This window comes from Ranitomeya imitator, chromosome 7, assembly GCF_032444005.1.
Source record: "Ranitomeya imitator isolate aRanImi1 chromosome 7, aRanImi1.pri, whole genome shotgun sequence".
Classification (NCBI taxonomy): domain Eukaryota; kingdom Metazoa; phylum Chordata; class Amphibia; order Anura; family Dendrobatidae; genus Ranitomeya; species Ranitomeya imitator.
This window is the reverse complement of record NC_091288.1, coordinates 129408675-129423191: the sequence shown is the minus strand read 5'-3', so window position 1 is coordinate 129423191 and position 14517 is coordinate 129408675. Positions and strand designations below refer to the sequence as shown.

General features: G+C 47.4%; 1 protein-coding gene across 1 annotated transcript in view; it reads right to left on the bottom strand.

Annotated features, from left to right (window-relative positions):
• SF3B1 (splicing factor 3b subunit 1) overlaps positions 1-14517 on the bottom strand; it is a 418418-nt gene that overhangs the window by 265110 nt on the left and 138791 nt on the right. Inside the window, exon 8 of the mRNA XM_069733802.1 lies at positions 7271-7483. Coding sequence (XP_069589903.1) covers positions 7271-7483 — 213 coding nt within the window. The remainder of the gene's footprint in view (positions 1-7270; positions 7484-14517) is intronic.

Here is a 14517-nt window from a genome sequence, read left to right as displayed (position 1 = left end):
GGACAGAGCCAAATGTCCATAGAAGTAGCAAGGGCTGTTTGATAATGTTCCCAGTTATAAACATACTTATAGCACCACTACAGCGGTTTATGTTTATTTCAGAGATTAAGTAAAAGCACTAATTCTTGTTCCCTGACCCTAGTATTATATTTACCAGCAGCAGTCTTCTGCTTTTCCCAACGCTGCTCTGGTCCTGTTTTGCCATCTTGTGACAATAGCTTCTGAATGACCAGAAGTCAAAAGTAATGGTCACAAACTCTCAATGCAAGTTTATGCAAGTCTCATTCTTGATCTCATAGACTAACATTGAGAACGGACCTCCAGCTCATCTAGCAAACAAACATCAGGAGATGACCAGAGCGGCACCGATAACAGAAGACACCAGCTGGTAATCATATTACTAGAGGCAGGGTACTTAAATTAGTGATACCACCAGATTAAATAATAAAAAAAAAATTACTGGTGCTTTAATGAGTAATAAAATATTCATTTAAATTTTATTATGCAATACTGTATCCAGCATAGAAAGTTCTGAAAGTTTGTAATGAACTTCAATAAGCAGTTTGGCTTTTTTTCCCTGTTCAAAAATATTATTTAAAGCTAATTTGTCAGCAGGATTTTGCCATGTAAACTATAAACAGTGTAAGGTTGGCGCTGTCATACTGTTACCTGGTGTCAGCATCGGACTGGAACACCTCGGGCAAAACAAACAAAATCATTCTTGAGGCCTATTATGTAGCTACATAGAAATAAAATATAACACCTATAATATATCCTTATGTGGATTACCAAACTACAAATAAACACCTATAAACAAAGGCACCACACATTGGTACTATAAAAGATCACTTTATTAGTAGAAAAAAGACCACAGCCTGATCTATATTAAAAAAGCCATAACAGGCATGCTGGTAAGACATAACAAACACAGAACGGGTAGACACAACCTGGTAGACAACAACAAATCATTATATATATGCACTAAGTGTGACAATAAAGGCTCTCATTACATAACATACATGCTATATATAGCAATAGGGCAATTATGGAGTCACTTTATTAACTCCAGGACAGTACTATAGTCACTGTCCACCAAGTACAGGTGTACATATCTAATGGTGCTGGAGTAAACAAAGTGAGTCCACATATATTACATCTGACTCATTGGAACAAATCAACATACGTTGTAACGTGAGATTAGCTAGGCCAAAGACACCTAATATGCACAATATCAGAAAAATACCAGAACATATGCCCTGCTACAAAGTATATACATAAAACATGTGTTACCCGTGTACAGGAGAGAGAGGAACCAGGAGTCTACCACACCCGACGCGCGTTTCGCAGTGAAATGCTTCGTCCAGGGGTCCCCTGGACGAAGCATTTCACTGCGAAACGCGCGTCGGGTGTGGTAGACTCCTGGTTCCTCTCTCTCCTGTACACGGGTAACACATGTTTTATGTATATACTTTGTAGCAGGGCATATGTTCTGGTATTTTTCTGATATTGTGCATATTAGGTGTCTTTGGCCTAGCTAATCTCACGTTACAACGTATGTTGATTTGTTCCAATGAGTCAGATGTAATATATGTGGACTCACTTTGTTTACTCCAGCACCATTAGATATGTACACCTGTACTTGGTGGACAGTGACTATAGTACTGTCCTGGAGTTAATAAAGTGACTCCATAATTGCCCTATTGCTATATATAGCATGTATGTTATGTAATGAGAGCCTTTATTGTCACACTTAGTGCATATATATAATGATTTGTTGTTGTCTACCAGGTTGTGTCTACCCGTTCTGTGTTTGTTATGTCTTACCAGCATGCCTGTTATGGCTTTTTTAATATAGATCAGGCTGTGGTCTTTTTTCTACTAATAAAGTGATCTTTTATAGTACCAATGTGTGGTGCCTTTGTTTATAGGTGTTTATTTATACATAGAAATAAATACACGACCACCAATTGTGCGGTAAAACACGCTAATATCAGGGTACAATACACGTCTTCATGATATAGCAGGGGTTGGGGTAGCCTCCCTCATAGAATATAATGTAGCCCCCCCGCAGAGGGTATAACACAACCACCACCTCCCCCCCGATAGGGTAGAATGCAGCCCCCCACCCCACAGGGTATAATGCAGCTCCCCCCACCACAGGGTATAATGCAGCCCCCTCCTCACCTCACAGGGTAGAATGCAGCTCCCCCCCACCCTACACGGTATAATGAAGCTCCCCCCACCACAGGGTATAATGTAGCCCCCCATAAAATATAATGCAGATACCTCATAGTATAATGCAGACCCTGATGCAGTTGAATGCGGCGAGCCCGGAGCAAAAGGGACAAGAAAGAAAACTCCCGATGCACTCTGCAGCTGGCCAAAACGAGAGAAAAGGGCCCCTCCGAGCGTCCAGACCCGAAAGGGCAACTTAACAGTGGATCACTCAGCTCGTACGTCAATAAAGACCGCAGCCTAGTGGGGTGCCGCTACTAGTGGCACTACACTGGCTGGAGACCTCAGAGAGCGGGGGCCCTAGTCTGACTGCTCCTAACACCGGCCCTTATAGCGGGTACCTGCAGCACGAACCGGTGGCTACCACTGCCCGCTATTAAAGTGAAATAGTGGTCATCCGCTGCTCTGCTGGGGCAGGGCAGGTCCCACAGCAGCTGCGTGATATGCTGCTATAAGCGACACACCACTGGCTGCTGGCCCTGAATGCCACAGACAAGTCTGACCCTGCATGGGGTTAACCCCTTACCGACGTTTGACGCCACGTAGGCGTCATGAAAGTCGGTGCCAATCCGACCTCTGACGCCTATGTGGCGTCATGGAAAGATGGCGTCCCTGCAGATTGGGTGAAAGGGTTAACTCCAATTTCACACGACCTGCAGGGACAGGGGGAGTTGTACTTTAGCCCGGGGGGAGGGGAGGGGGGGTGATTTCAAACCCCCCCCCCCGTGGCTACGATCGCGCTGATTGGCTGTTGAAAGTGAAACAGCCAATCAGAGCGATCTGTAAAATTCCACCTATGACAATTGGTGAAATATTACAATCCAGCCATGGCCGATGCTGCAATAGCATCGGCCATGGCTGGAGACCCTGATCTGGCCCCCCCACCGACAGAGCGTCGATCTGTAGCTGCCGTCAGTGTTCCATACCCCTCCGTCCTGTCCTAAGCGCCTTCCTCTCCCCTCCGACCCTCCCCCCGTCCTCCCCTTCGACCCCCCCCCCCCCCGTCCGATCGCACCCCCCATACTTACCTAGTCCCGGTGTCCCTCCCGGTGTCCTCTGTCTTCTCGCATGGGCGCCGCCATCTTGGAAAATGGCGGGTGCATGCGCAGTGCGCCCGCCGAATCTGCCAGCCGGCAGATTCGTTCCCTGTACATTTTGATCGCTGTGATAGGCTCTATCACAGCGATCAAAATTAAAAAAAAATAGTAAATAACCCCCCCCCCCCTATCACCCCATAAGTAGGGAAAATAGTAAAATACAGAAATTATATTTATTTTTGTTTTTCTGTTAGGGTTGCACTTAGGGATGGGGTTGCACTTAGGGTCCGGGTTGCACTTAGGGTTAGATTTAGGCTGCCGTCTCACTAGCAGTATTTGGTCAGTATTTTACATCAGTATTTGCAAGCCAAAACCAGGAGTGGGTGATAAATGCAGAAGTGTTGCATGTGTTTCTATTATACTTTTCCTCTAATTGTTCCACTCCTGGTTTTGGCTTACAAATACTGATGTAAAAGACTGACCAAATACTGCTAGTGTGACGGCAGCCTTAGGGTTAGAATTAGGGTTGCAATTATGGTTAGGGTTGCAATTAGGGCTAGGGTTGCAATTAGGGCTAGGGTTGCAATTAGGGCTAGGGTTGCAATTAGGGTTAGAATTAGGCTATGTGCACACGGTGCGGATTTGGCTGTGGATCCGCAGCGGATTGGTCGCTGCTAGTGTTGAGCATTCCGATACCGCAAGTATCGGGTATCGGCCGATACTCGAGTTCCGATATTTTTGTGATATCGGGAATCGGTATCGGATCCATATTATTGTGTAAAATAAAGAATTAAAATAAAAAATATTGATACACTTACCTCTCCGGAAGCCCCTGGACATCACCGCTGGTAACCGGCAGCCTTCTTTGTTTTAAATGAGCGCGTTTAGGGACTTCCATGACGTCACGGCTTCTGATTGGTTGCGTGCCGCTCATGTGACCGCCACGCGACCAATCAGAAGTCGCGACGTCATTCTCAGGCCCTAAACTCCTCATTCTAGGAATTTAGGACCTGAGAATGACGTCGCGGCTTCTGATTGGTCGCGTGGCGGTCACATGAGCGGCACACGACCAATCAGAAGCCGCGACGTCATTCTCAGGTCCTAAACGCGCTTATTTTAAGCAAAGAAGGCTGCCGGTTACCAGCGGTGATGTCCAGGGGCCTCCGGAGAGGTAATTATATCAATATTTTTTATTTTAATTCTTTATTTTACACATTAATATGGATCCCAGGGCCTGAAGGAGAGTTTCCTCTCCTTCAGACCCTGGGAACCATCAGGATACCTTCCGATACTTGGTGTCCCATTGACTTGTATTGGTATCGGATATCGGTATCGGCGATATCCGATACGTTTCGGGTATCGGCCAATACTATCCGATACCGATACTTTCAAGTATCGGACGGTATCGCTCAACACTAGTCGCTGCGGATTCGTAGCACTTTTCCATCACGTTTACAGTACCACGTAAAACTATGGAAAACCAAATCCGCTGTGCCCATGGTGCGGAAAATACAGCGCGGAAACGCTGCGTTGTATTTTCCGCAGCATGTCAATTCTTTGTGCGGATTCCGCAGCGTTTTACACCTCCATAATAGGAATCGCACAGGTGAAATCCACACAAAAAAAAACTGGAAATCCGCAGGTAAAGCGCAGTGCATTTTGCCTGCAGATTTTTCAAAGACGGTGCGGAAAAATCCGCACACAAATCCGCAACGTGGGCACATAGCCTTAGGGTTAGGGTTGGAATTAGGGTTAAGACTAGGGTTAGGGGTGTGTTGGGGTTAGGGTTGTGGTTAGGGTTGGGATTAGGGTTAGTGGTGTGTTGGGGTTAGTGCTGGAATTATAACTGAGGGGTTTCCACTGTTTAGGCACATCAGGGGGTCTCCAAACGCGACATGGCGCCACCATTGATTCCAGCCAATCCTGCGTTGAAAAAGTCAAATGGTGCACATATGGGGTATCACCGTACTCAGGAGAAACTGGACAACAACTCTTGGGGTCAAATTTCTCCTGTTACCCTTGGGAAAATAAAAAATTGCGGGCTAAAAAATCATTTTTGAGAAAAGAAAAATTATTTTTTATTGTCATGCCTCTGCGTTATAAACTTCTGTGAAGCACTTGGGGGGTTCAAAGTGCTCACAACACATCTAGATAAGTTCCTTGGGAGGTTTAGTTTCCAAAATGGGGTCACTTGTGTGGGAGCTCCAATGTTTAGGCACACAGGGGCTCTCCAAACGTGACATGGTGTCCGCTAACGATTGGAGTTAATTTTCCATTCAAAAAGCCAAATGGCATGCCTTCCCTTCCGAGCCCTGCCGTGCGCCCAAATAGTGGTTTACCCCCACATATGGGGTATCAGCGTACTCAGAACAAACTGGACAACAACATTTGGGGTCCAATTTCTCCTGTTACCCTTGGTAAAATAAAAAATTCCGGGCGAACAAAATCATTTTTGAGGAAAGAAAAATTATTTTTTATTTTCACGGCTCTGTGTTATAAACTTCTGTGAAGCACCTGGGGGTTTAAAGTGCTCAATATGCATCTAGATAAGTTCCTTGGGGGGCCTAGTTTCCAAAATGAGGTCACTTGTGGGGGAGCTAGGCACACAGGGGCTCTCCAAACGTGACATGGTGTCCGCTAACGATTGGAGCTAATTTTCCATTCAAAAAGTCAAATGGTGCGCCTTCCCTTCTGAGCCTTGCCGTGCGCCCAAACAGTGGCTTACCCCCACATATGAGGTATCGGCGTACTCAGGAGAAATCGCCCAACAAATTTTAGGATCCTGTTGCCTATGTGAAAATGAAAAAATTTATGCTAAAATAATTTTTTTGTGAAAAAAAAAAGTACTTTTTCATTTTTAAGGATCAATTTGTGAAGCACCTGAGGGTTTAAAGTGCTCACTATGCATCTAGATAAGTTCCTTGGGGGGTCTAGTTTCCAAATGGGGTCACTTGTGGGGGAGCTCCAATGTTTAGGCACACGGGGGCTCTCCAAACGAGACATGGTGTACGCTAAAGATTGGAGCCAATTTTTCATTAAAAAAGTCAAATGGCACTCCTTCCCTTCCGAGCCCTGCTGTGCGCCCAAACAGTGGTTTACCCCCACATATGAGGTATCAGCGTACTCAGGACAAATTGGACAACAACGTTCGTGGTCCAGTTTCTCCTTTTACCCTTGGGAAAATAAAAAAATTGTTGCTAAAAGATCATTTTTGTGACTAAAAAGTTAAATGTTCATTTTTTCCTTCCATGTTGCTTCTGCTGCTGTGAAACACCTGAAGGGTTAATAAACTTCTTGAATGTGTTTTTGAGCACCTTGAGGGGTGCAGTTTTTAGAATGGTGTCACTTTTGGGCATTTTCAGCCATATAGAACCCTCAAACTGACTTCAAATGTGAGGTGGTCCCTAAAAAAATGGTTTTGTAAATTTTGTTGGAAAAATGAGAAATCACTGGTCAAATTTTAACCCTTATAACTTCCTAGCAAAAAAAAATTTGTTTCCAAGATTGTGCTGATGTAAAGTAGACATGTGGGAAATGTTATTTATTAACTATTTTGTGTCACATAACTTTCTGGTTTAACAGAATAAAAATTCAAAATCTGAAAATTGCGAAAATTTCAAAATGTTTGCCAAATTTCCGTTTTTTTTCCACAAATAAACGCAGAAATTATCAACCTAAATTTACCACTAACATGAAGCCCAATATGTCACGAAAAAACAATCTCAGAATCGCTAGGATCCGTTGAAGCGTTCCTGAGTTATTACCTCATAAAGGGACACTGGTCAGAATTGCAAAAAATGGCCAGGTCATTAAGGTCAAAATAGGCTGGGTCATGAAGGGGTTAAAAAAAAACATTATCCCAAACTATGTAATTGGAGTACAGATTGTGTCAGGGAAGGGGGCCTAAGTATTGTGCATGATTCCAGGCAAGGTAATGCTAGCCTGACACTACAAGTTAACCTTGAGTCTAAGTTTTTTTTATACAAACAAAAACATACCTGGAGTTGGAGTTGCCATATTCATGGCAGGTGTACCAATGGGTGTTTTCCCTGGGGTTAAAACAGGGGTGCTACCTCCCATCTGGCTAGCCGGTGTTTCATCCCAACGAGACTTTCTTTTACTCGCTCCAGGTGTAGGGGTTTCACCAATTGATTCTCCACCACGATCTGTACGTGGAGTTTCTGCCCAACCACTTCCATGTCCAGGGGTATCTAACGTAAATAAATAAAAAGTGAATGTTAATTAGTAGAGAAAAATGGATAGAGGAAGAAATAGATATTACTAATATTAGTGAGCACTTGCAACAAGCATAATTCAGAACAAATCGCAAAAATAAGTCCGAAATAAAAACAAAACAAAAAAAAATTAAGGGCATCATTAATCAAGAGCTTCTAAAAGGAACCTATCCTTCCCACCCAAAGCCTCCATTCAGTTTTAATATTTTTAATTGCTCTGGTAAAAATTAATTTTGCTCTGTTATTAGATGCTATGGGCAACAAATGTTTTTAAAATGTTGATGATGGCGCAGATTTATCAAATATCTACAATACATTTTAAGTACCGTATATACGCGTGTAGAAGACAAATTTTTCAGCACATTTTTCTGTGCTGAAAACGCCACCCTCTGCTTATATACTGGTCAATTGTCCCAGAAAGCCAGTGGGGGAGGGTAAACGGCGGAGCATCGGGTCACAGAGGCAGGAGCCCATGGCCGTGGCTAAAGCCTGTGCTGCTGCTAAAGAGAAATTAATATTCATTTCTCTGTAATTGAGCACAGTGACAGCCGCCGGCTTTCAGCACACATCCTACTTACCTCTCTGCGAGCCCTCGCTGCATCTCGTTCATTCCAGAGCCAGCATATATCCGGCAGAGCGATCACGTGGCCCCGCTCATTAAGGTAATGAATCTGCACGCCTCTCCACTCCCATAGGCGTGAAGTGAACATTCATTACCTTAATGAGCAGTGCCACGTGTTCGCTCAGCAGAAAAAGCTGCTGGCGTCAGTACAAGATGCAGCGAGGGCGCATAGGCAAAGTAAGTAGGATTTTTTTTTCCATAGGAACCATGCATACAAGGATAGGAGATTAGGAACCATACATTCAAAGACAGAGACTGGGGAGCCATGCATACTAGAATAGAGGATAAGGAGCCATGCATGCAAGGAGAGTGACAGGGGAGCCATGCATACAAGGACAGGGATGGGGGAGCCATGCATACCAGGATAGGGGATAAGGAGCCATGCATACAAGGATAGGGATGAGGGGACAATGCATACCCAGGCTTATACTTGAGTCAATAAGTTTACCCAGTTTTTCGTAGCAAAAGGAGATGCCTCGGCTTATACTCGGGTCGATTTATACTCGAGTATATACGGAATGTGAAAGGGGAAGTTGGTGATACAAAACAGCTTAAAAATAAGTCAAGGCTAGATTATAACAGCAGTGTGCAGTTCCCTTTTGGCCTCAATTAAGCTTCCCTTTATCACTTCTCCCACGTTCAATATATTAAATGGTACCTGTCAGGGCTGCCCTCAATCACCCCTATTGTATGTCTTGCGTATAAAACCGCTGGCAGCACTGATAAGACAAAACTCTAACATATCAGGAGTAGAGGTTTGGAATACATTGTTTAAGATCATCTCATTTGCGGATGATGTACTTTGAACCCTAACCAAACTCCATATTACACTGCCTAACCTGATGAAGGATCTAAAAAAAAGTATGGGGAGTTATTGGGATATAAATTGAATACTTCAAAAACAGAAGCCCTCCCTCTAAATGTCCCCTCCTGATGTATTGGATCATTTACAGCTAAACTTTAAATTTAGAAGCTATCAAATATCTGTGGGTTAACCCATCATGCTCTTAAGATAACCTATATAGCACTAACTTTCCACCACTTCTGAGTGATTTAAGGAAACTAATGGATAAGTGGAAATCACTTTCACTCATTATTTGGCTGCATTACTTCAGGCAGCCATGATGAGATTTGTTTGGAATGATAAGCATCATCGGATATCCAAGCGTGTTTTTGTCTCTCATAAGTCTCAGGGGGGTCTGCTAGTCCCTGATATTAAATTAAATACTACTGAGCAGCTCATTTACATAGAATCCCATGTGGGCACACAACAAATGGACAGAACAGAAAAATTATGGCTAGCCCCAATTCATCCAAATTCGTTATTATGGTCAACTAGTGCCATAGAATTCCAGAGTCTTTGTTGGGTCCTACGCGGTTCACGAGGGAAATATGGCTTTCTTGTATGAAGAAGTTTAATTTGGCCTCCCCTAACTCGCCAATGATATAATTCATATTTCAGTCCTTGTTACCAAATAGTATGGATCATGAGATGGCTCAGCCCTGGACCGCCGCAGGACTATTTACGTTCGCGGATATAGCAGATGGGAACACGCTGGAGCTTCTTATGTTTGAAGTGGTCAAGTCCAAAAACAGGATTTTTTGGTTGCTTACCGTAAAATCTGTTTCTCAGAGCCTTCCTTGGGGGACACAGGAACCATGGGTGTGTGCTGCTGCCCCTAGAAGGCTGACACTATGCACAAAAAATGTTAGCTCCTCCTTTGCAGTGTACACCCCACCGACTGGCATTCTGAAACTCAGTTAGTGAGAAAGCAATAGGAGAATAACGATAAAGTTGAAAGAACATAACCACAGATATAGAACTGTAAGCATGAAAACATTCATAGAACACAGAACAAAGAAACTGAACAATATGGGAGGGTGCTGTGTCCTGCAATGAAGGCTCTGAGAAAGATTTTACGGCAAGCAAACAAAAAAATCCTGTTTTCTATATCGCCTTATTGGGGGACACAGTAACCATGGGACATCCCAAAGCAGTCCCTGGGGAGGGAAAAAGACTCCCATCAGGTCAGAGGACTCACCACTGCCGCCTGAAAGATCCTTCTGTCTAGGCCAGCGTCCGCCGAAGCGTAGGTATGAACCTTGTAAAATTTGACAAACGTGTGGATGGAAGACCAGGTTGCTGCTTTGCAAAGCTGTAGGGCGGAAGCCCTGTGGTGCACCACCCAGGAGGTAGAAACTGCTCGGGTAGAGGGAGCCTTAACCCCAGGAGGGGGCACTCTGTTCTTGACTCGGTAAGCCTTCAAAATTGTCGTTCTGATCCAGCGAGCAATAGTCGCCTTGGAAGCCGGCAGGCCTCTACGCGTGCCATCAGGAATGACGAAAAGTGAATCAGTCTTCTTGTTCAGCAACTTGAGATCCAGGATGGGATGAACCTTGCCGTCTTTTTTCGGTACTACAAACAGGTTCGAATAGAAACCTGTGAACCATTCTTTTTCTGGATTACCCCGGATTTGAGGAGGGAATCGCTGGCTGCAAAGAAACCCGGAACTAGAGAGGGGTCTCTTGAAGGACGGCATTCGAAGAAACGATCCAGGGGACGTGAAATGAACTCTATTTTGTATCATGAGGATACAACTTCCCTGACCCATGCGTCCTCCACTGACGTGATCCAAACGTCCCTGAAGAAGAGGAGACGGCCGCCCAGCTTGGGAGGTGTGCTGGGGTCTTGTAGTGAGTCTTGCCGAGGTGGATCTTCCAGTCCTAGACCTAGAGGATCTACCTTGGGAGTAGCGGGAACGCCAGTAAGGAGTGGGTCTAAAGGATACCTTCTTCTCTTGACGTGCCTGTGGCCTCTGCTGTTGGGGAAAGGAGTCTGACGCCGCGAAACGACGAAAAAGGCAGACAGGAATGAAATTGCGGCGTCTTTAATAATTTGGTCCAGCAAAGACGTGATCCTTGAAAAGGCAGGCTGGTAAGGGACTTTTTGGATGACAGATCCGCCAGCCAGGCCTTGAGCCAAATGGTGAGATGGATGGCAACAACATTACTGGAAGCATGAGCAGCCCAAGACGCAGAGTCAAGGGAAGTGGAAACCAAATATTCCCCAGCGTGAGAAATCTGGGTGGCAAGTTCCTCCCGCTGTTCTGGTGGAGCTCCAGAATGCCCCGACGGAGTTGTTTGGCCCATTCGGATACAGACTTCGAAACCCAGGTGGAAGCAAAGGCCGGGCATAGGGAAGACGTAGCCGCTTCAAAGGCCAACTTCGCGAAGGATTCAATGATTATGTCGTTGGACTCTTTCAGAGACACCCATCCAGACATCGGGAAAACTGTGTTGGTGGAAAGTCTAGAAACTGGTGGATCCACAGAGGGAGAAGAAGTTCAGTTGGCGATGAGATCCGGAGGAAAGGAATATAAGACGCCAGGCGCTTTCCTCTTTGAAAACGTCTGGTCAGATTCTCTCTTTCTCTGGACAGAAGCTCATCGAATTCAGGATGAGGAGCGAAAACCCTGGGAGGTGGTTTAGACCATCTAAACGAAACCGCCTGATCTGCGTGTTCCGTAGAGGAATTTTTGATGCCACAGGTCTGATTGATCGCTCCAATGAGGCTCTGAACCATATATTTGGTTTGAGTCAAGCTTCAAAGTATCCTCCGAAGGCGCATCAAAGAACGCGTCGCCTGACTCAGGGGAGGACCGGGGGGAAGCAGATCTCAGAAAAGAGATGTGGGGTGAGATGGAACGGGAAGATGACTCAGACCGGCGTTCCTGTCTGGATCTTTTGCGGCCTATAGTGGAGGTCTCGGACGGGGCTTCCAGCGACCCGCTGGCTACTGCCGGAGTCTGTAGGGGCAACCTATCAAACAGACACAAAGGTCTGTGACACCCGTGTTAGATTCGCTACAGATTGTGACAGAGAGGAAGCCCAACCTGGAGTGGGGGCTTCACTCTCCAGCGGAGCAGCAGGGAGATCCTGGGCAGTGGGCATAATGGGTTGCTGCAGGCCTGACAGAGGGGAGAGAACTGACCTGAGAGAAGCTTGCAAGTCACAGGACGAAGACACAAAGTGTTTGACTAAGGCAGAGGAAGTAGAGGAAGAAGTAGGAGGACGAGAGCGACCTCCATTAGAATTAGACATGACGAACGAACCCCTGAGAAATGCCAGAAGGTTGGGGGACAGGAGGGCAGAGGAGAGTGTCAGTCTGCAGTGCAGAGCTACTCACGGCAGACGAGCGGTTTCCAGATGAAAGATGCTCCTCAGGAACAATAGCCCTTCAGGTGGGGGAACAGGTAGTCACGGAAGACTTCTGGAGGACCCTCACGTAAGAACAGCAGGAAGGAGATGGCAACAGCAATGGAGACGAGGATGCCAAGATTCGCGCTCATGGAGTGGGCGGAGTAAGGCGTTCCTGGCGCTGAAATTAAGTCCTGCAGCGGCGCAGGGAGATAACCACCAGGGTAGGAGCACCAAGAGGTGGGCGGAGCTCGCCGAGAGGACGATAGTCGGGCAGAGGAAAAAGGAAGTGGGCAGAGTATCTAGTGCGCCCTTAAGGCAATTAAATCATAAATTAATTTTGGGCTGATCCTTTTACTCTGATTGCGAATCTTAGAATACCCAGGGTGGGTAACAGGGCAGTCTCCCCGGCGGCCATTTGCTCTAGGTGCAGTCCCTTTACTGACCTGAGAGACAAAGGGGGCGCCGGAGAGCTGGACCTGTGTAGTGACGTCACGGATTGGTGACGTGAGAGGAAGGGGTAATCCTTCACAGTGGTGGCAGCGGTGGGATCAGAGTAATAGTGTGCGTGGGACCCCTACTCCCAGACACTAAAGACTACCAGTGGTAACTTTCACTGCTGGGGTCTTAAGGTCAGCCCAGCACTAGACGGTCAGAGTGTAGATATAATAAGTTGTGTGCAAGGTCAGGGGTACAGCTGTGTCAGTAACCAGAGGTTCCAAAGATGGCGGAGGGCACCAGGAGTGCAGTGAGGGCGCAGGCCAGTGCTATGGCCTATGAGGAGGTGGTGGTGGACGGTACTGTTCCAGGCGAGGGGGAGCTCAGCCCAGACTCCCCAAGGAGCCAGCCACCCGTGCTTAGCCCGGCAAGGGACTACCCACCACCTACCCGCCCCAGCCTGTCCACATCAGCGGCCCTTGTTGCAGCGGCAGTAGCACGTCTCGAGGCGGGTAATGAAGACGCCTATATGAGACTCATGGCAGCTGCAGAGAAAGCAGCGGAGGCCGAGCGTGCAGAACGCCGTGAGGCAGCGGAGCGGGCAGAGAGAGCTGCTGAGCGGGCAGCGGAGCAAGCAGCGGCAGAGAGAGCAGCGGAGCGCCAGCACCGACTGGAGATGGCTCAACGCGGGCTCCCGCTGGACGCCCCAGCACCGCCAGAGTCCAGGGTTTCCAAAGTCCGGGCCGAGGACTTCCCTCTGCTTGAGAAGGATGGAGACCTGGATTCCTTCTTGCTGGCCTTTGAAAGGACCTGCCTTCAACACCATCTGGCCCCGGATCAGTGGGCAAGATACCTGACCCCCCGTTTGAGGGGTAAGTCCCTGGAAGTTTTGGGGGACTTACCTGCCGGGGCGGAGCAGGACTACAGCAGCATCAAGCGGGCGCTGATCCAGCACTACAACCTCACCCCAGAGTCCTACCGCAAGAAGTTCCGGAGCCTGCAGCGGGGCCCAAAGGACACCTGGACCGACCACATGCGGGCGTTGCTGAGAGCTGCAGAGCACTGGACCTCGGGTCTAGCGCTCACCACCCGCCAGGAGGTCCAGGAACTGTTCGTCATGGAGCAGTTCTTGTGGAACTGCCCAGAGGACCTCCAGCAGTTCCTCCATGACCGGAAACCGAAGGGGGCTTCTGCTACAGCCGCCCTGGCAGATGAGTATGCCAATAACAGGGCGCCTGAGCCGAAGAAGCCTGCCAGCAGCACCTGGAGAGGGGGTAAGCCCAATCCTGCCCCTGTTTCCCCAGCCCCCAGAGTGCAAGGGGTGTACCCCCCTGCTGCCCTCTCCAGGCCAGGCGCAGAACCCAGACGTTGTCATCACTGCAACCAGCTGGGACACTTCAAGACAGCATGTCCCCAGCGTCTTAAGGCCCCATCCATGTCCCCGAAACCGTCCACTGTTTTATGTGTGGGAGGGGGTGGTGGGAGGTCCCTGGACAATTACCAACCCGTCACTATCGGCCGCTCCACGGTCATGGGACTGCGGGACACAGGTGCTGAACGAACCCTGGTACGTCCTGAGGTGGTGTCCCCTTCAAGACTTGGTACCGGGGAAAACCCTTTCCGTCTCCGGAATTGGAGGCGTGGAACCGGCGCTGCCTGTCGCAAAGGTGGTTTTGGACTGGGGTGCCGGGAGGGGAATGCGGGAGGTGGGAGTAACGTCGAATATTCCTGCTAATGTATTACTTGGGACCGA